Below are 19628 nucleotides of genomic sequence, written 5' to 3'. Positions count from 1 at the left end.
TCGCCCCCTTGCCATCCCCAACGCCAACGAAGCTGATTGTCTCAGCCGGCCCTGTGGGTGCTGGCCGGGCGGCCGGCCGCAGGCCACAGGCGGGGGGTGCCACCCTCCAGAGCCCCACCAGACACACAGGGCATTGTCCCTCAGTCAACAGCCCCTGGGCACCTTGGCCCGCTCCTGGCCTGCCCTGGCCCACGCCTGGCCCGCGTCTGGACTGTGTCTGGACTGTGCCCTGGCCTGCCCTGGCCCGCTCCTGGCCTGCCCCCACGGTCCTCGCCGCCTGCCTGTGCGCCAGGCCCAGCCAGCTGGGGGCCCAAGCCTCCAGCTGATGACGAGCCCACCCACCCACTCCCCCAGCAGCCCCTTGACGAGCTATAATTGCTTCGCTCCATCCTGTCGCTGCCATTCTCTTGGCGGAGGCCTCTGGGGTTCCAGGCGGGTGGCAGCTGCAGGCCGGCTGCCCTGCTCTCGGGATGGACTGGCCACACAGCCTGGTACGTGGTGATCCCCCACCCCCAGCCCACCCCCTTTTAGGGCCTGAGTGTCCGGGACTTCTTTCCTATTGATTCATGGCTGCCTCTGTTTGGCTTGGAGTCTGCAGAGTGAGTTCTCCCTCCGTCCTCCTCCCCAGCAGGGGGACGAAACAGCCGGGTCTCAGAGGCTGCAGGCAGGGTCACAGCTCAGGCTGGGCCCAGTCGGCCCTCGACACTGGAGCCCTTTCAGGCCAGAGGCATCTGGGGAGATCCTGGCAAACTCACTTCTCGGGGTTTTTCCAAAGCATCCCTGGGCCCTGCGATCCAGGCCTTGTGACCTTGGGCAAGTCCTTCTGTTTCTCATCTTGGAAGTGGGGGCGGGGGACTTTGAAAGGAGTTCTTGGATTTCTCTATGAGGGGAACCTGAGTTTAAGAATGCTACGTGAGACGCTCAGATGAGAAGGCCTTTTGTTAGGGGGAATAATTTCTGAAGCAGAATGTTGGACCAAAAAGGAAAACTTTAGCGACTTGAATAGCTTGTGAATTTTGTGCCAGCAAATGGCCCTGCCAAGAGGGGTTACGCTGAAACTTGTTTTCAAGGGTCAAGACTTGCTGCGTAGTCTGGAAAAATCAGGCACAGGCCAAGCAGGCTGTGGGATGAGGGAACAGGGCAGGTAGGAGCTTGGGTAGACTCTGGGAAGAGATGAAACTACCTCTGAAGATTTCTCCCTTCTGGTCAGCCCTGGGCCTCACACAGTGTGGATTCTGCTGGCTCCCCAGGCCCATTGCTTCTGGTTCTGGGTTATGGAGTTGAGGGGAGGAGAAACTGACGGTGGTAGGTGAGGGTGGCTAGGAGAGGGGAGGAATGGACTGGGGTTGGGGTGTGGAGCGGGGGTGGGGGGGGTGCAGGTGTCACAGAGATGGAATCTAGCAGGGATCCTGCTCATCTCCCCAGTCTCGGCCCTGCCTTTCCTCCTGCCCACTCAAGTCCAGCTTCACTGTCTCCTTTCAGCACAGCTGAACCTCCCCTCACACTGTTTCAGCTACCAGTTAGGCTTTTAGACTCCTTCTGGCTCCTTCTAGCCTTCAAACTCACCTGACATGTCTCCTTCCCCTGGGGTGGCCTGATCTTCTCAACCACGCCCTGCACAGTCTGTTGTTGGCCTTGTTTTGAGTGAGCTGATTTGTTGTCGTGTTCACTGTCTGCTCTCCCTCTCGACCGCAGGCTGGAGAAGGGTGGGGGCAGTGCCGCTAATTGGCCACTCGACCAGTGTTTGGTGACTAGCTCAGCACCAGGCACCTGCACACAGGGGAGGAGGCCAGGGTGAGGTGCTGATGCCTGTCCTCACGAGTCTGCTTAGCAGGGATCAGAGCGTAGTGACCTACCCATACAAACTGAGCCTGCAGTCATACGTGGGATGGTGTGAGGCCCAGAAGTTCCTGGGTAGTGACACTGGGAGGTGGCCCGAGGGACCAGAGGCATTTAGGGGATCCAGGGAGGCAGGATTGTGCAGGCAGCAGTCTGTGCAAAGTCCCTATGGCAGGAAGAAGCATGGGGAGAGGAGGAGATAGGCCAGAGGCTGAAGTGCAAGTCAGGAGTGATTAGGGCCAAGCTGAGACGCAGGAAGGTAGCTGTCAAATTTGCTTATCAAGTGACTAGCTGATTGGAAGGAGTCAAGGGAACTGGGGGAGATCAGGTAGGAGACCTGAGCTGTCCAAGAAAGTGAGGATGGTGGTACAGGTAGAAGTGGATGGTTGGGGAAATTTTTAAGAGGCGCAAGAGACAACACTTCATGATGAGTGCGGTACATATGGGGGCCCATACATGTATGTGTGTGGTATGTCGTGGCCTGGTGATACCAGGTCAGGTCAGGGGTGACAGAGGGGACGCCCCATGGAGGCATTTCCTCTTCCCTCTCTCCTCCCTGGGCCCTAAGTCTTGGCCCAGAGAGAACCCTGGCCCTCTCACGTTTGACCTGTGGCCTCCATCCTCAGCTGTTCCTTCTCACCATCTCCATCTTCCTGGGGCTGGGCCAGCCCAAGAGCCCCAAAGGCAAGAGAAAGGGGCAAGGACGGCCTGGGACACTGGCCCCCGGGCCTCACCAGATGCCTCTCGACCTGGTGTCACGGGTGAAGCCATATGCCCGCATGGAGGAATATGAGCGGAATCTTGGGGAGATGGTGGCCCAGCTGAGGAACAGCACAGAGCCGACCAGGAAGAAGTGTGAGGTCAACTTGCAGCTGTGGCTGTCAAACAAGAGGAGCCTGTCTCCCTGGGGCTACAGGTAGGCTGTGCTTGGGCAAGCTGCATGTTGGCGGGGAGGGGGTGGCTGACACACCGTCCCTATCATTGTAACTGTTAAGCCTTGGCCTTTGGGGAGTGAGCACTTGGGTTTGAATCCTGGTTCATCCTCTCCTGGTTGCCTGGATTTGGACAAGTCACTTTGCCTCTCCAAGCCTCAGTTTCTTCAATTGTGAATGGCGGTAGCAGTAGCATCCACTCCCCAGGATGTTATTAAATGAGGGATCCATGGATCCATGAGGGATCCATGAGGGATCCATGAGCATAGCCACTGCTATTATCCAAGTTTCTGCTGGTGTGCCCTCGGGCCCAGGCTTCCTCCAGCTTGGAGCCTGGCACACACCTCTCTCTCAGTCATGGCCCTTTCTGGAGCACATCCATCTCTCACCCCTGGTGGGACCTCCTGCTTGGCTACATCAGAATCATTGTAGGATTCTCATGCTGCATCCAACCAAAATCTCCAGGGGTGACAGTGGGGTGTCCCTTTGCTAGGACTCCACTTCCTAGCACAGCAGCTGGCACACAGAAGAGGACAAGTGTGTGTGGCCACGGGTTGAGGGCAGAACTGTGTTGTGGGATCACGACAAAAGACTAAGGCACCGGCCCCTCCAGCTCTACCTTCTCCCACACACCCTACCCCCACCCCCATTTATATCCTTAGGAAACTTAACCCATGGCAAATAACAGGTGAGCACGCTAATGCCGGTGTCTTCTGAAGAAGAGTCGGGAAGCCCTGAGGTCTGTTCTGACTCCATTTCTAGTCACTCAACACATATTTTTCACACACCCACCAGGGAGGGAGTCTTACTTACAACCAGGACAAATAAGTTTAGCCCTGTTCAACTGAGCTTTTTATGATGGTGTCACATCCAACATGGCGGCCACCAGTTTCACATAGGGACTGAACCCTTGCCATTTGGCCATGGAGACCGAGGGGCTAGTTTTGGATGAATTTAACTGTAAGGAGCTGGCTGGTGGGGGTGTGTCTGGAATGGAATGGAAGGGTCTGTGCAGTCTGAATTTGGGCTTCTCACTTCACTGCCATCTGGACTTCCCGGGCTGTGGGGAGCTCCCCAAAATACAGGCCCTGCTCAGGAAACCTGGGCAGGGATCAGACCCTGCAGGCCTGGAGAGCCCAGGGCGAGGCCATTCCTCCTTCAGCAGATGAGGGGGCGGGGCACAGGAAGTAGGGCTCACAAAGCCAGCCCTGTGCCCTGGGCGTGTGGTGGAGACTGGTGTGCTGCATCAGTCACCGTTCAAGGTCCAGGGCAGACTCCCTCCCTCGTGGCTGTGTGGAAAACATTTGTTGAATGACTAGAAACGGAGTCAGAACAGATCTCAGGGCTTCCCAACTCTTCTTCCAGAAGACACTGGCATTAGCGTGCTCACCTGTTATTTCCCATGGGTTAAGTTTATTCCTAAGGATATAAATGGGGGTGGGGGTAGGGTGTGTGGGAGGAGGTCGGGTGGAGGCCTTAGGCTTCAGTCGTGACCCCATAGCACAGTTCTGCCCTCTATGGCAGTCATGCTGGGTGAGAGCAGGAAACTGGGCGATAGAGAACCTTGGGCCGAATCTTGACTTCCAGCATCTTTGGCTTCCTCACTTGGAACACGTTGTTGCCAGCTGGGCCCTTCCTGCAGCCCAGCACATGTTGCATGGGGTAACACCACACTGACAAAGAAACAGGAGTCATAGAGCAGGCTACATAATGCAGGACGCTGCTGAAGAGCAAGACCTGGACTTTTTATGGGTAGACTAATCATAGAGCATTAATCATGTGAGGAAGTAAAAAAGAAAGGGAGGGGCCCTCCCTGGTGGTGCAGTGGTTAAAGCACAGCACTGAGAAGCTAAAGCCACTTCCGCATGAGTTCCATTCCCCCCTGCCCGGGAGGTGACCACATGGCGCGGCAGACCTCTCCTGACCCGCCTGCTGCTCCCCTCAGCAGTGTACTTCGTTGATCTGCCTGTTCTGCTCCCCACTCTGTCCCTGGTGAAGCCTCTCACAGCCTCTTCATCTCTGGCCTGTACCTCAGTTCTGTATGGATAAATAGATAAATAAATCTAAAAAAAAAAGGGGAAATTAGAACAAGCTGGGCAAAAGGTGGAACTGTGCATCTGCTGGTAGTTTGGTATGTAGAACATCCCTGACTCTTCCGGTCAGGATTTCAATCTTATCAATAAGGCGTCCCACTGGCCAGCTTCTGGGGTCCTTCATTATCAGTCAACGGGCCCCTGGGCGTTCCCGGGCATGCCTCGTGGAGCACACCGCCCTCCCCCCAGAGTGGTTTATCTTTATGCTCTTAATTGATGTGAACGTTGCCTCATGGGATTGGGCCCTTAGGATGGAGGCTGGATAAGCCACCCCGGATTAGCAGACCCACTTGCACAGTCTTGGTGTGACGTGAAGCCCGGGCTAGGAGAGGCAGGGCTGTGCGGCCTGGCACGGACATGCCCTTTCTCCACTGCCCTCCAGCGCAGCGCTCTCTCCTGCCTCCCCACAGCATCAACCACGACCCCAGCCGCATTCCCGCGGACCTGCCGGAGGCTCGGTGCCTGTGTCTGGGCTGCGTCAACCCCTTCACCATGCAGGAGGACCGCAGCATGGTGAGCGTGCCTGTGTTCAGCCAGGTGCCCGTTCGCCGCCGCCTGTGTCCGCTGCCGCCCCGCTCCGGGCCCTGCCGCCAGCGCGCCGTCATGGAGACCATCGCCGTGGGCTGTACCTGCATCTTCTGAGGGCCCAGGCTGGGGCCCCCCTGCCCCCACAGGCCAAGTCAGGCCAATGAAAAGTAAACGCTATGTTTTGTAAAGCAGAATGTTGGGTTTGCTCCTTGCGGCTCTCAAGCCAATACGAGAGTGGGAGGCGGCTCCTGGGAGGAAGATTTCAGATAAATGTCGGGCACTGAGATAGGGTATTTCATTCATCTACCACAGAGCATTCACCAACCAATAAAGAGCCAAAGAGTGGGGGTTCTAACCAGGGCCATTGAACCTTTGACATTTTCTTTTCTTTTCTTTTTATAAAGATTTATTTATTTGTGCATACAGAACTGGGGTACAGACCAGAGGCGCAGGGGTGGTGAGAGGATTCACCAGAGACAGAGTGGGGAGCAGAACAGGCCGACTGGCAAAGTACACTGCTGAGGGGAGCAGCGGGCAGGTCAGGAGAGGTCTGCCGTGCCATGTGGATCTCCTCCGGGGGGGGCAGGGATCAAACACATGCTGAAGTGGCTTTAGCTTCTCAGTCCTGTGCTTTAACCCACTGCACCACCAGGGAGGGCTTGACATTTTCTTTTTTAAAGATTTATTTATTGATGCATACAGAACTGGAGTATAGGCAGAGGTGCAGGGGGTGGGGGTGAGGCAGAGACAGAGTGGGGAGCAGAACAGGCCAACTGACAAAGTACACTGTTGAGGGGAGCAGTAGGCTGGTCAGGAGAGGTCTGCTGTGCCCTGTGGGTCAGCTCCCTGGCTGGGGATCGAACTCATGCTGCAGTGGCTATAGATAGCTTCGTAGTGCTGAGCTTTTAACCTGTTGTACCCAAACCTCTGACATTTTCATGCCAAATATGCCTTTTTCTGGGCTGCAAGGTCCTTGACTTTGTGATACACTCCGACGTTGAGAACATCAACTAAGATCATTCTCCTCCCCACCTTTACGGCAAGGAGATTCTTAGATATCAGTGATTCTCAAACCGCAGCCAGCACCACACTGCTCATCCAAGCCCAGGCTTCAGGGCCCCACACCAGGGGGTTCCAATTCAGTAGGTTCCAAGTGGGTGACTTTGCATTTCTCTGTAATGGTTGTTTTTCATTTCTAATGCAGTGTTCCCCAGGGACCCAGGAGCTCCACTGAGAGCCACTGCCTTCTGTTAAGGCACACAGAGCTAAAAGGCAGTGGGACTCACTTGTCCAAAATCCCTGTGACTCCTGACTAGCCCCCACCCCCACACCAGCCCCTTGCAATTCAATCCTCCCCTGTCCCTTTGCAGCAAACACTAAATCAGCTGTTCTAGAATCTAAAAATACTTCCTCTTCCCCAAGACAGCTGAGGGGCTCAGGCTGTTTTCTGAGGGCAAGGATAACTGCACTGTAGAGTTAATTTCAGGGAAAGGACCAACAGCCGGAGTAGGAATACTTTGCGTGGCTGCTTTCAGTTCAGTGCTTAAAGCCGACTTAGTCCTGAATGCTTTAAGGGGCTAATTCATGAGAAGGCAATGTTTAGGTATGTGCCTGTCTGGGGTGGTAAGTATCTTACCTTTTTTGGTATTGTTCTAGAGTGGATACTGGTTAAAATTACCCCCGGAAGCTTCGGCCTGGTTCCAGACACATGGAAAACAGACTCATGTGCCAGCCCACGCTGATGCCTCTTCTCCCCCCTGGGGGGTGGCTCGCCTCTTGGGCCCCCATGGGGCCTGCTCTCCAGATTGTAGGGCTTCAAGTCACACATGAGAGAGCCGGGGCCGCCCAGGCCTTTTAGTGGGGCGAGGGTGTGAGTAAAACCAAGCTGCTGGAGCTGCTCAAACTCCCAGTGGTGAGAGACCCTGGTGCCTGGGTGCCATGAGGGGTGAGCTGGGGCTGCACCTCATCTAGCCGGGGCACGTCCTAGTCCCCAGACACCAGGCACACAGAGGTGCCCAGTCAATGCTGTTGTTTGGATGGCACCTTCTACTTTTTCTGGGCTTCAGTTTGCTCACCTGTGAAATGAGCGGTCTTGCCCAGTTTTACATTCTGTGACAAGAGCTGTGCCTCATGGGTGGGTAGCGGCCTTTCCAGTGCTCTGGCAGCAAGGCAGCATCTTGACCTGCATCTGAACTTTCATAACCAATATAACCTTTTATCGCTTATGCCAGTTTGAGTTCTCTCTATTCCTTCAACCAAAATCATTCTTACTATGTCAGCCTTCCAATTGCTACAAATTCTGCAAGTGCACGTACCTCTTTCTATCACCTGGGCATCGCCTGGGCAGAGTAAGAGCAACTAGTCGGTTTGGCTTTCATCCGCTTGAAGGGTTTACGCCCCCTGCTGACTTCACGAAATTTTAAAAAGCTACAGATTTCAGACCAGGTCTATGAGCTCACCAAGAGACTGGGGAAGGGGGATTTCCTTACCTTGGGCATCTCTACAAAGACAAGCAGGTTAGCGGCATGACTTGTGGGGCTGTCCTGTGAAAGCCTCCATATCAGTGTCATTTGGCAGTTTCCTGCTGGCTCCCCTGCTAAGTCTCACACGGAGTTAGCAGGTCTGGGTAGCAGGTGGGCATCTATGTCAGGTCAAGCTCCGACGAACTCCACCCCAACCCTGTTCTTCCTCTGCTGGGGTTTGAGTATTTCGGCGGAAGTTATAACTGCCCTCTGCTATCTGGTAACTTGTCTTCTTGCCTAAGGAACAGAATGGTCAGTTGTTCCAGGTGCCAAGGGTAAGTCCCTCTTCCTATGGCCTGAGATGTCTCCCTTTTTCCATGAACTGCCAGGAAACTCAGAGCTGTAATGATAGCTCTGCTGGGTAATGTTTTCTTCCTTGGTCCCACCAGTCATCTCTCCCAATATACAGTGTGCAAAGAGGCTTGGAGCTAGTAATCCTACCTCTGTTTTTGATCTTCCACTTTATTTATTTGTAATATAACCATTGGCTATGTTTCATTATAGGTTATCTCAGGTCCACGTTGGCAGTAGACAGTAAGAAAAAAAATAAAGACATTAGACTCAGAATTTGATGGCTTACGTCACCTCCCATAGTTATCCCTACCTACTAATTAGAAAACCAAGCCAGTAACAGCTAGAGAAGATGGATTTTTATTTCTTCTTAAAAAAAAAATAAATAAAATGAATATACTCGTTTGAGTTTCCTTCCTTTCTCTTACTCTCCACCTTAAAAAAAAGTAACCACCTTAAGACTCCTTAAGAAAGGCAGAGAGTTGCCACCTTGATCCCTAGAGAGAGGACACAGCACACTCCACACACAGGGGTAAGAGGTTGGGGGGGCTGTGTGTGACTTGCCCAACCTTGACTGCGGTGGGTGATCTGTCTTCCAGGGGAGCTGAGGAGCTTGGGAGGATTCTAGGCCCTCCCGGAACCCTCACAGTTCAGTCTTCACCGTGTGTATCAGATCCTTTTGGTCGATCTTGTCTAGGTCCTGGTACCAGCGGTTGAAAGCCAGCAAGGCCACGTTCTTGGCCGCGACGGTCATCACCTCCACGGAGCTGGCTGCCCACTCCAGGGCACTGAGGTAGAAGAGCTGGTCATGGAGCTCGAAACGAGGGAGGGTGGCATGGGAACCGTAGAGTGGGTGGGCCTGCCATTCGGCCGTCTGGACTGAGTAATAGGAACGAAAGAGGGTCTTCAGCTGGGTCCGCGAGAGGGGCTTGGGGGATTGGACTCGCCAGACGGCTGCCTCCTGAGGCTGTTTGCGCCGGAAGCTGCCTGAGATATTGACGGGACAAATGTTGTCCAGCGCACAGAAGAAGTTGGGGAAATCTGTGGTGAGGATGCTGGCAAACGGGAAAAGTTTCGGGTCGGGGAAACCGAAGTAGGAGGAGTTGAGGTAGCCGTGGACCAAGGAGACCACCGTGGGCTGGAAGGAGCCCTGGGCAACAGCAATGGGCGGGTCGAAGCCTTCGAAGGCGATGGTGCTGCCGCCGTTGTGCAGGGGCAGGGGCGCTGCGATCACCACTATGTCGTAGAAGTCGGACCCGCTGCCCCTCTCACTCTCATACCCTACTTGGTACAAGGCTTTCCCTTCTGGAAGGAGAAAGAAGAAAGAACAAAAGTCAGCTTATTTCTTGGCTTCCACCTGCCAATTTCCCATCCGGGTTCTAGCACTGAGGGTACAAAGTGACCCTGCGGTCTCTCCAGGCTGGTGTGCCCGCAGCGGGGCACTGGGCTGGGGGCCGGCCTAAGCTCTGGCTCTGTGGCGGATGAGCTTGGGGAGTGCTTGAGGCAGCTGCTCTGAGCTCAAGGGATCATTGATAGGTGGGTGCTAGACTGAAGCTTCAGGGCTCTGACTTCTGACTCGGGACAACAGTGCCCCCTGGTGCCACTCAGCAGTACTGGGGCTTCCCAGTGGATTTTTAGGATTGAGTGTCTACATATGATAGACCCGGGACAGAAGAGGCAGAAATGTGTGTTGTTTAGGAGGGCAGTGGCCACCTCCATGCTCTGTCACTCACCTTTACTGTGCAGGGTCACGGAAGTCACTGTAGCGTGGATCACGTTGGCCTTGGTGAGCCTCAGCAGGCCGGAACATACCAGCTTGTTGCCTCCTTCCACAGACCACAGGCTGCCCTGGGCCCCAGCTAGTGACATGGCTCCTGGGCAAAGTGGAGAGGGTGGCAGGTGGGCTCCCAGAAACACCACCTGGGCCGCCTCCCAGGCTCAGCCTCCTCCCAACCACAGGCACAGACATAGCACACGCACAGGTAAGTGCAGCCAAGTCCAAAATGCTACAGAGAAAAAGCATGCTGGATACAGGCAAGAGCCAGCCGCAAAGCCCACGGACTGTGTGGCCCTGCATCAGACAGCCCAGAGTGGGCAAATGCACAGAAACACAAAGCACAGCGTGGTGGCCTAGAAGGCTGGGGAGGTGGTGGGTGAAGTTTCCGAAATTGCTTGTGGTGCCGGATGTGCTAGGCCAGGCACACTCAAAACCACCCACGTGCTGGAAACAAGGGACCTGCAGGTATGGCAGTTAGCCCTCTGGAAGAGTGAGCATGTCTCTCGAGGGGACAAGGGACAGGACCTGAGGCTGGGAAGGAGCCAGTGGAACAGCTGGCCCTGCATGTGGGTGGTGCTTATTATGCCAAACCTTTCATTCATTTACTCCACAATGAGCTGAGTGTCTACAGCGGCCCAGGCACTATTCTAAGGTTTGGGACACAGCACAAAGACAATGGGGAGCCAGTTTACAGGGACTGTCTTTAAGGGACAAGCCCCAAGGTAGGAGCACCTGGAAACTGGAGACACAGATTGGGGTGAACAAGCCCGGAGGTGGAGGGGGGCCTAGACCTCTGGGTGGACTTTGTATTTTACTTAGAGAAAATGGAAGCCATGACAGAGTTTTGCACAGGACTGGGGTTCATCTGGCTGATGTGGGGTGGAAGACCTGGGAGGGGACGGCATAGGGACATTGTGGCTCAGACCAGGGAGGAAGGAGGCAGTGGTGGGGAGCAGACTGAGTCACAGTCTGACCAGAGCACCAGAAAGGCCTTTTTACCCGCTGGGAGGACATGGCAGGGGCGGGCCCGAGGGACAGGCTGGGAGCTCAGGTTGGGACGCGCTGCGTCTGAGAGGCCTGGGAGAGATCCCGGGGAGCTACAGGAGCGGCGGTGCACATGGAAACCTGCAGTTCTGGGGACAGGTCTGGGCTGGAGGTTGTGTCTGGGAGTCGGGGGGTGCAGGCCACACAAGAGCCCGAGTAGTTGAGAAGGGAATCAGGTAGAGGACACGGCCTGGGAGAAAAGGAGGAGCCGGCCAAGGGGGCTGGGAGGGGAGGCTGGCAAGGCCCATGCAGATGACCCCTCACCAGCTGGCCAGATCCTGCCACATCTTTCAAAGCCCAAACAGCTGCCATGCCATGGGGAACTGGACACCACGATCCTCCTGGGTGCACTGAGTCAGAGCCGACTGTGGTTTGTGTTGGAGAATGGGGGTGTGTGTGTGCTCCGACTGGCCTGGTAAGATTAGGGGGATGTTTAGGATACCCAGAAGCCCAGAGGCCAAAGGGGCAGTTCCTGAAACCAGTCTAGTGAGGAATGGTAGAGACAATCGGGGCTGAGATCTGAGCCTCACGCTGACCGTCTGTGACGTGGGATGAAGACCACCCCCTGCCAGTCTGGGGAATGGATGCCAGACTCAAACGGGCTGGGGCAGCGCAGGGCTCAGGCCCCAGGAAGAAGCAGGACACTGTGCGTGCATGTGTGGTCCGTCTGCTGTGGGGCCTGGGCGGGCAGGGAGGGGGGCTCACCAGCAAAGGCAGGCATCGCTGCTGACTGGCCGTAGCTGGCGCGCAGGACGGCGGAGACCACATCGTCGATGAAGCGCTGCGTGACGCCCACTTGGAGCAGGGACTCGGCCACGGAGCGCTGGGTCATGTTGACGAAGGCAGACTCCCCCAGCGAGTAGAGCAGCTCCTCTACGCCCGAAAAGGCGTAACCGTGGGCCTGGTACTTGTAGATCCTGGGTGACATGCAGGGATGGAGCCCTTGTGCAGAAAGGCCCATAGGCCAAGTCTCTGCTACTGCGTCAGAGCCCTGGGGGCCCGCCTTCTTCTCCATACAGAGGGGGAACGTGGAGGCAAAGACTCTCCCTAAACCTGGCTTCATGTGGAGACTGCTGAATAATTATGTCACCTCTGAGCTACTCCATGCCTGGGGTCACAGGCCTCTTCTCACCCAGCCTGCCTGCTGCCACCCCTACTCCAAGTTTCTGCCATCTTTCAGGATCTCCTTGCCCCTGCTGGCAGCAGGCTCAGGCCAGCATTGTCACTGTCCCTCTCAGGCTGAATCAAGGGGATCTCACTCTCCGCCTTACCTTGTCCCTTGCAGTACCCCCCCACCCCCCCCGACTACCAGGGACTGGTGTTTGCCTGCGACTATTTGAGGGTGGATTTCTGGAGGGACTGGCTTTGAAACACTGCCTGTGCTTGGGCTGCTGTGAACACGTGGGGCTGGTTACCCATGGGACACTCAGGTGGAGGGGGTCTTAGAAATGTGGGGAAACATTGAGGAAATCAGGGCTGGAAGGAAGGTATCATTTCCCACAAAAGGGAGAACTTGACGTTGTAGGCTTGGATATTGATAAAAACGACAAGGTAGAAAAACAGAAGGAGGTAAGGACATACATAACCACAAGCTGGCAAACCGTGAATAAAGACGACCCCACTAGGAGAGGGAAGAATGGAGACGCCCAGAGTAGAAAGGAAGCAGCAGCTCTCTCAGTATCTGGCACCACGTGTCTGTGCTGGGGCCAGGGGCAGGAGGGCCTAGTGAGGGCGGTGGGGGGTCTGGAGTGCCCGTGCAGAGTGAGTGGGCAGCGTGACAACGGACCCTTATATCTGGTGATGGGACCCCAAGAGGACAGGAGTGCTGAAGAAAGTGTTCTGGATGGGAAAGCTGGAGAGGGGACAGTGGAATTTGTAGATGACGGGTCTAAGGGCTGTGTGAGGCCTACACACCCGTCATACGTGGCTTATGAGAATAGTCAACTGCCTCTATTGGGAAACTGGGAGGTTTCACCTCTGGATTTCCAGATTCCTCTGAGAAACTGGAAGAGTCAGTCCCCTGAGGTAAACTGTCCCACACAGTCAAGGTTGGATGGCCCCCTTTGGATGGCACCTTGCTCTTCAGGGTACCCCCTACCCACAGCTCCCTCTTTCTCCCACCTGCTGCTTCATTCCTTCAGACTTCAGGCCAGTCCTCGGAGGTACCCGAGTTTGCAAACCACACTTTAATTGACTGACTTAGCAGAGGGAAAGAGAAGGCTCGTGAGACCATAGCAGAGACTCCCCCCCTCCCCCGTGACAGTGGCACATTCCTCTCACTGGGGGCTCCAGGGCTAGGTTCTCACACCCATCAAGCATCTTTTCCTCCTGGACAATGTATACAGTCAAGCCAGCTCCTCCAGAGCCTCTTTCCTCTCCCGCTTTGGAAGGCCTTCCCACAGCTCTGCCCAGCCCTACCTCATGAACTTCTCCATGACCTCCTCCACCCACATCTGCAGTCTCAGGAAGCTGATGCCATAGTGCCACCAGAGACGGAAGAGGTTCAGCAGGTACCAGTCGGTCTCCTCCAGCACGAAATGCTCCCCACCAAAGATGGCGCTCCTGCCGACCACCTCTCGCCGGTGTCTCAGCCCTGAGGAGACAAAGGGGAGCCTCAGGGCCCCTTCCAAGGGGTCTCCAGGAGGCCGGCAGTACCAACAGCTGAAGCCCAGGGCCTTGCAAAGGAGGCAAATGGACTAGTTCATTAAAGGAAATATAGACACTAAGGATTGTTCAGCAGTGCAGCTGAATTATGGTGAACAAAAGCCCTGGGGAAACGGCTGGCTTTGCTACTCAATGACGAAATGAAAAACAACGCACCATTTTACATTTTGTTTTCCAACAATGGGAAAGGCAGAACAGCGCAGGAAGACCTGGTCATCCGAGCCGCAGCTCAGTACAGCTGACCAGTAGCTGCACCACAGGGCTTGGGGCTTCATCCTCTCCCCGTCCGGGCCGACAGGTGTCACCACTCTAGCTACATGTGGAAACTGAGGCGTAGACGCTAGAGGACGTGCCCCAAATCACTGGTCTCTGCTTCTTTCCCTCAGATTCCTGTTGCCGCGTTATAATGTCCCGCTCGCCTAGGGCGGCCAGTGACGTCCACCCCTTCTGTACCCGTCCAGAGCTATTTGGTGCCAGTGCCAGTTCTCACAAATGCCTCCACATGTGTGATTTGTTCCCCAGCCCCACATCTGTATACTGTCAGCACCTTGCTGACGTACTGGCATCGGCAGCTGTTCCACACCTGGGCAGAGTTCCTCATTCTGCCACTGAGCTGTGTAACTTACACTAAAATGGACTTCACCTCCGGTCCCTCAGGTCCCAGGCAGGTGTCGTCGGAATAAGCCTGCACGTCTGCCGTCCTGCCCATGTGCTGATACCCTGAGGGGGCGCTTCTAGGAAGGGCCAGGTCTGTGTCACACTGTAGACATGTATATGGTTTTGACAGATGTTGCTGGCGTTGAACCACTGCTCTCTCAAATGCTCCTAGCCTCAGAAGACCAAACTTTCTGAGCCTCAGTTTCCCCAGGAGGAGACAGAATACCCATCTTGCAGGCTGCTGGGGAAGACCAGAGGCAATGTCTGCATACTACCTACAAACGTGCCAGGGACTTCGCAAGCACACAGCATGTGGAGCTATTGGGACTAAAATTAAGAGGCAGCAAAGAGAAAGGAAAAGCAACTGGCTTGGGAGTCAAACCTGAGTGCTAATCCCGGCTCTGCAACTAACTCATTGTGTAACCTCAGGAAAGCTCCTTCCCCTCTCTGGTCTCAGCTGCTCCATCTGTAAAATGAGGAGATGAGGCTCTATGACCTTCCAGCCTTGTCCCTTAGGACAATCTGGGAAGGGCCTCCTGGTGGCCGCCAGCCCTGTGGCACTGTGGACACAGAGCCCCCCACAGGCACTCACCCAGCTGCTTGACGAAGTTCTGCATGTGCAGGCTGAGGGAGTGGAAGGAGGCGGCCCCGCTCTCGTAGTGCTGCTTGTTGACCGAGATGGTGGCCAGGCGGCCACCCACTGTCCCCTTCTCATATACGTCGATCTGCACCTGGGGGCCGAAGTGCTGCTGGAGAAAATGGGCCACGGCAGAGCCCCCGATTCCAGCCCCAACCACCGCTGGCAGCAGACCGGGAGGTAGGCAGGGAGAGAGACAGAACACATGTGTGAGAGGCTGAGTCAGCTCCTGAGCCCAGGCTCCCAGCACTTGCATCTCATATGCTTGTTACCTTCCAAATGGAAATCCACCGGCTAGTTCTTTCGAACGCTATTAATAAAGAACAAAGGACCACCTCAGACCTGTCGCCTACTGCAGCCCTCATCTGCTAGACGTTGGTGGCAAGGGTAGGAGAGAATCTCAAAAATTCAGGCTGATCATCTAACGAGGATAAATTCAAAGCGCTGAATTGCATTCTATTGTCCTTATTTCACTACGAATCGGTGGTTCCAGGTGGATTCTGTTGGGTGGAGCCCCCTAATGTGGGACCAGGGAACTACAGCTCCCGGGGCAATCTAGGTAATACCTTTCCCTGCAAATACAGTTTTATCAGAATGCAGAAACCACGCCCGTTCCTTAGTTTGCTGCCTTCATGCCAGGCAGGGATAGTTGCAATAGTGCTTGTACAGCCTGCAAAGCCAAAATACTTACTCTGGCCCTTTCCTAAAGACGTCAGCCAACTACTGGTCTAGTGCAACCTGCCACCAGCCACTTCAGTCATTTCCATCTCTGTGTCTGCCAAGCCTGGAATGTGCCCACAACAGGTAGGGCAAACCCTTCTCACTTGGCCTCCTGAGATCTTAGCACCCTCTTTTCTGTACCGTTTGCTTTCCTGTTATTTGCAGACTGGGCTTGTAAGCCATCAGTGTGTCACTTGAGTCACTGATAAAAATCTTCCGAGGTGCTTCCGGGGAACATTGGCAGACAGTGTGAAGCTAAAAGACTACTAATGCGACCACAATTTTTGCCGATCATGTATCTGACAGTTTTCCTCATATTTGACAAAAGTAAGTCTGGTGTGATTTGTCCTTACTGATCCACTCTGGGCCCTAAGATTGCCAGTGGCTGTCAAGAAGGCAGAAATACAAGGTCTTTATGGCCGGGCCTTCTCCTACTCCTCCATCTCCAGACCGCCTGCGCCAGGCTCTCCCTTCCTGTCTGTCTTGACAGTTGTTGGGTGCATCATGAGACTCTGTCCTCATGCCTGTGCCGCTCCCTTCATCAGAAATGTTGTCGCATGTGCCCTGCTGAGGGCTACGGCCCGTGATGTCATTTTCAGCTTGGCTTGCCCTTTGTAGCTAAGACGAGCTGGGCATCCCTCCCACGTATTCTAGCAAGGCACTCTCCATCCCCTAGCCTAGAGCTGGCAAAAGACACTCACGTGGTCTGTTGAAAGACATAGAAGGTTGCTAAATCCCCCACATTTGGTAGGCGGCCAAATAAACACATTAAGCATTTGCTGCATGTAGAAGGAACAGATCACTTCCAGGAATGCCCTTTACCTTTTTAAATTGAAGTGTCCCCTCCTTCCATTTTTGTCCCAAGAAAGTGGTAGGATAAGGTCTAGAAGCTGCCCAAGGGCTACAGAACCAACTCACTGAACAGTCATTACCTGGCACTCACGCTAGTCCATGGTAAGATGTGCTGGGGCGTGGGATGAAACAAATGGGGCTTCTGTTCCCCCTGAACGCTAGCAGGATGGGGCACACCCACTCAGGCACAACTGGCTCAGGCACACACCAGGACCCAGTTCAACAACAGCACTCTTGGGAGCTCTGAGGGGAAGCAATGAACCCCACCGGAGGATTGGGGGTTTGGGGGAAACGAGGTTTTGATCCAGACTCGGTGAGCAGAAACACTTGCTCTACTGAGATGTGTGGGATTATGGGGCCCAGTTTAGAGGGCCCTGTGCCACGCCAAAGTATACCTAGCGCTTCTGCAGCCACCTGAGGGCCAGTCCTCCTGTAAGGCAGCTCCTCATTCTCACTGTGGGTAGAGTCTAGACCACTGAGGGCGGGCAAAGGCTCCTGCCTCAGGAGAGCCACAGCAGCCTGACCTGACCAAATGTCCTGGCCGGATGAAACCTGGGGTAGGGTGGGCAGGGCCAGCTGAAATGAAGCATGCAGCAAACTGCAAGTCCAGAAATTCTGCTGAGGGCATCATGCTGCTCCCCCAAGGGGCAGTGGGCAGTGCCCTGCATTGCCACACACCCCGTGCTCAACCCTTCCCCATCCTTCCATACCCACCTTCTCCACAGGCCTTCTTTGGCCACTCTAGTGGGGAATTCAGGATTCTCTTTCTTCTGAAAACCCTAAAGTCTGTATCAAACCGATTTCTGGAAGGTTGGTTTTGGAAGCCTTCAGGCAACACTGGTCCCAGTGAAGTCTGAGTGCTCCCTCAGGGCATTCTTCCCTACCCACTAGGGTGTTCAGAGGCCCACCTCATGGAGTAAGGACTCCTCCCACACACCAGAAGAGTAGCATCTCTGCAGATGAGAATTTCCATACGAAGGCCATGAGTCATTCAGAGTTAAAATGACAATTAAAAGGAAAATATAAGCAAAAATGGAATGCTAGCCAGAGACATGCACAGTAAAGTATTCAGCCATGTCCTGCTATCTGCAATTTGAAATGCACAAATATGAGCTGGATGAATGGATGTTGGCAAGTGTAATAAAGCAAGTACAGGAGCAGTTTGCTAGTGGAAGAACTAGGGTGTGGACAGACCGATGATCGCTCTATCATTCAACTTTGGTGTGTTTGAACACATTCAAAATAAAATACTGCATTAAAAAACACGATGAATTCTGTTAAAAGGGGAAATCCCACCCCGGTGGGCTTAGCAAGGGTCCTGCTCACCCCAAGGTCTGGGCTAGGATGTTCCTTCTGGGAAGTTCGCCCAGAGCCCGCGGATGGGGCAACCTGAGAACGTGCATTCAGGTGCTTTCTCAGCCTGGGCACTAGCGCTAGTCCCTGCTTGTGCGGTGTCCTGCAGAAGGGGAGGGGCACTGCGCCCGCTGCACAGACCACCCTCAGCAAACCCGTGGATGACATCAGGGCGCCTGGCAAAGAGCCGGGTCCGGATGCTGGAGACCCTGGGCCTTCTGTGACATCGTGGCCAGTCCTGCCCAGCCGCTTTGAGTTCCGGGTCGCACTGGACCAGAGCGCAAGCCGCCCACCCCGACAGCACCGGCCTCGCCCCCAGCTCTCCTCCCGGGCCCCTCTGTCGCGCAGCTGCCCCTGGCCGCAAGCGGCCGATCCCGGAGGCAAACCCGCTTCTCTCCCAGCCTCCCCAGCTCCGCGCCCCACTCTGTCCTTCCCGCACCGATTCTGTTGGGCCGGACGTCTCCGCCGGTCGCGGCGGCCAGGAGCGCGGCCAGCGCGGCGAGGAGCGGGGCGGCGCGTGCCATGGCGAGCGGAGAGCGGGCTCTAGCCGGGCTCCAGCCGGGCTCCGGCGCTGGCGGTGGGCGCTGGGCGCGCCGCCCCGCCCCAGCGCCCCACTGGCCGTGCAGCCCTCCCGCCCCTGGCGCTTCCAGCCTCTCATTGGGCCCGCTGCCGCCCCTCCCCGGGGTGAGGCTCTCATTGGCTGCCGCCCTCTCGGGGCACGCTCCGGCGTAGGCTGCTCCCCAGCTCGCCCAGGATGCGGCCGCCTCACTGGCTGGCGCCTTCTGCTCCGCGCAGGTGTGGGCGCTCAGAGCCCAGTATCAGGACCCGGACCCGGACCCCGACCCCGCGGCAGGATGCGGAGGAGGAACCAAGCTTGGTAGATCTCGTTCAAGTTCAACCTCAGGGTTTCAGCGTGCCTTCCTCCGCGGCTCATTCAGTTACCCGGTCCTCCCTTTCGAGGGGTGGGATGAGGGAGGTGGATTCGCTTGGCTGGGCTGCAAGTTAGGGAAATTGCTGACCGAGCCCGCAGACAGCGCTGGCAGCCTAACTCCCCTCTGCGTTTGCGGAGGCCAGCGGCTCGCCAGACTGCTGTTACAGACGCCATGGCAGTCTGCACGGTTTTCAAGGCAGAGGAGTTTCACACACTTTTCTCAGAGGGGAGTAAAGACACAACTCTGTACAGGGAAAATGACCACACAATCACTTTTTTTTCCCCTTTTGGCAGAAAAGAAGGTTGAGGACGAGTTTCGGGGTAAATAGGCAAAATCCATATTCAGTCAAGGAAGATTATGGCTAAGAGAAGCAAATGAAGAGGTCGGAGAACAGCACATAACTGGGGTCCTTCGTTTTAATTTAAAACAGCCAACTAGGAAAGGGTTGGTGAATAAACATGCATTTCTCAAAATCTTAAAAAATTGGGGCAGTGTGTCAGAATGCAAAATACTTGAAGTTGACTTAGGAAGATTTAGTACTTAACAATTTTCACAAAATAAAACAAGCACTCATGGCTCACTTTATGCCAGTCTTACATGCTGACTTAATCTGATTCTTGTAGTTTTTATGTAGATAGTAAATTTTGACTTGCAAGTTTAGAAGAGCTGGAAGAAGAAACACAAGAGGGCATACTTCTGGTGGCTAAAGTGCAAAACTAAGGCCAGTGAGTGCAAGGCTGCTATTTAAGTGTGCTCCCCAGATGCAGGTGCTCAGCCTGCATCTGCG

At 55.0% G+C, this 19628-nt stretch overlaps 2 protein-coding genes across 2 annotated transcripts; one reads left to right on the top strand and one right to left on the bottom strand.

The window, feature by feature from the left end:
• The first annotated feature begins 387 nt into the window (after positions 1-387).
• Positions 388-5731, top strand: IL17B (interleukin 17B). The gene is made up of 3 exons (XM_004686871.2): positions 388-491; positions 2466-2755; positions 5275-5731. Exons 1-3 carry the CDS (start codon positions 471-473, stop codon positions 5504-5506), a joined length of 543 nt encoding a protein of 180 aa, XP_004686928.1. The 5' UTR covers positions 388-470; the 3' UTR covers positions 5507-5731.
• A 2878-nt stretch (positions 5732-8609) lies between these two features.
• Positions 8610-18473, bottom strand: PCYOX1L (prenylcysteine oxidase 1 like). Its single transcript, XM_004686870.2, has 6 exons — positions 18349-18473; positions 14940-15146; positions 13445-13619; positions 11732-11943; positions 9939-10079; positions 8610-9510 (listed from the first exon to the last, which is right to left on the bottom strand). The coding sequence occupies exons 1-6, from the start codon at positions 18431-18433 to the stop codon at positions 8849-8851; spliced, it is 1482 nt and encodes a 493-aa protein (XP_004686927.1). The 5' UTR covers positions 18434-18473; the 3' UTR covers positions 8610-8848.
• Positions 18474-19628: the final 1155 nt, after the last annotated feature.

Source organism: Condylura cristata, unplaced genomic scaffold (assembly GCF_000260355.1).
Source record: "Condylura cristata isolate star-nosed mole 26May11 unplaced genomic scaffold, ConCri1.0 scaffold00021, whole genome shotgun sequence".
Lineage (NCBI taxonomy): Eukaryota > Metazoa > Chordata > Mammalia > Eulipotyphla > Talpidae > Condylura > Condylura cristata.
This window is presented reverse-complemented; position numbering and strand designations above follow the sequence as displayed.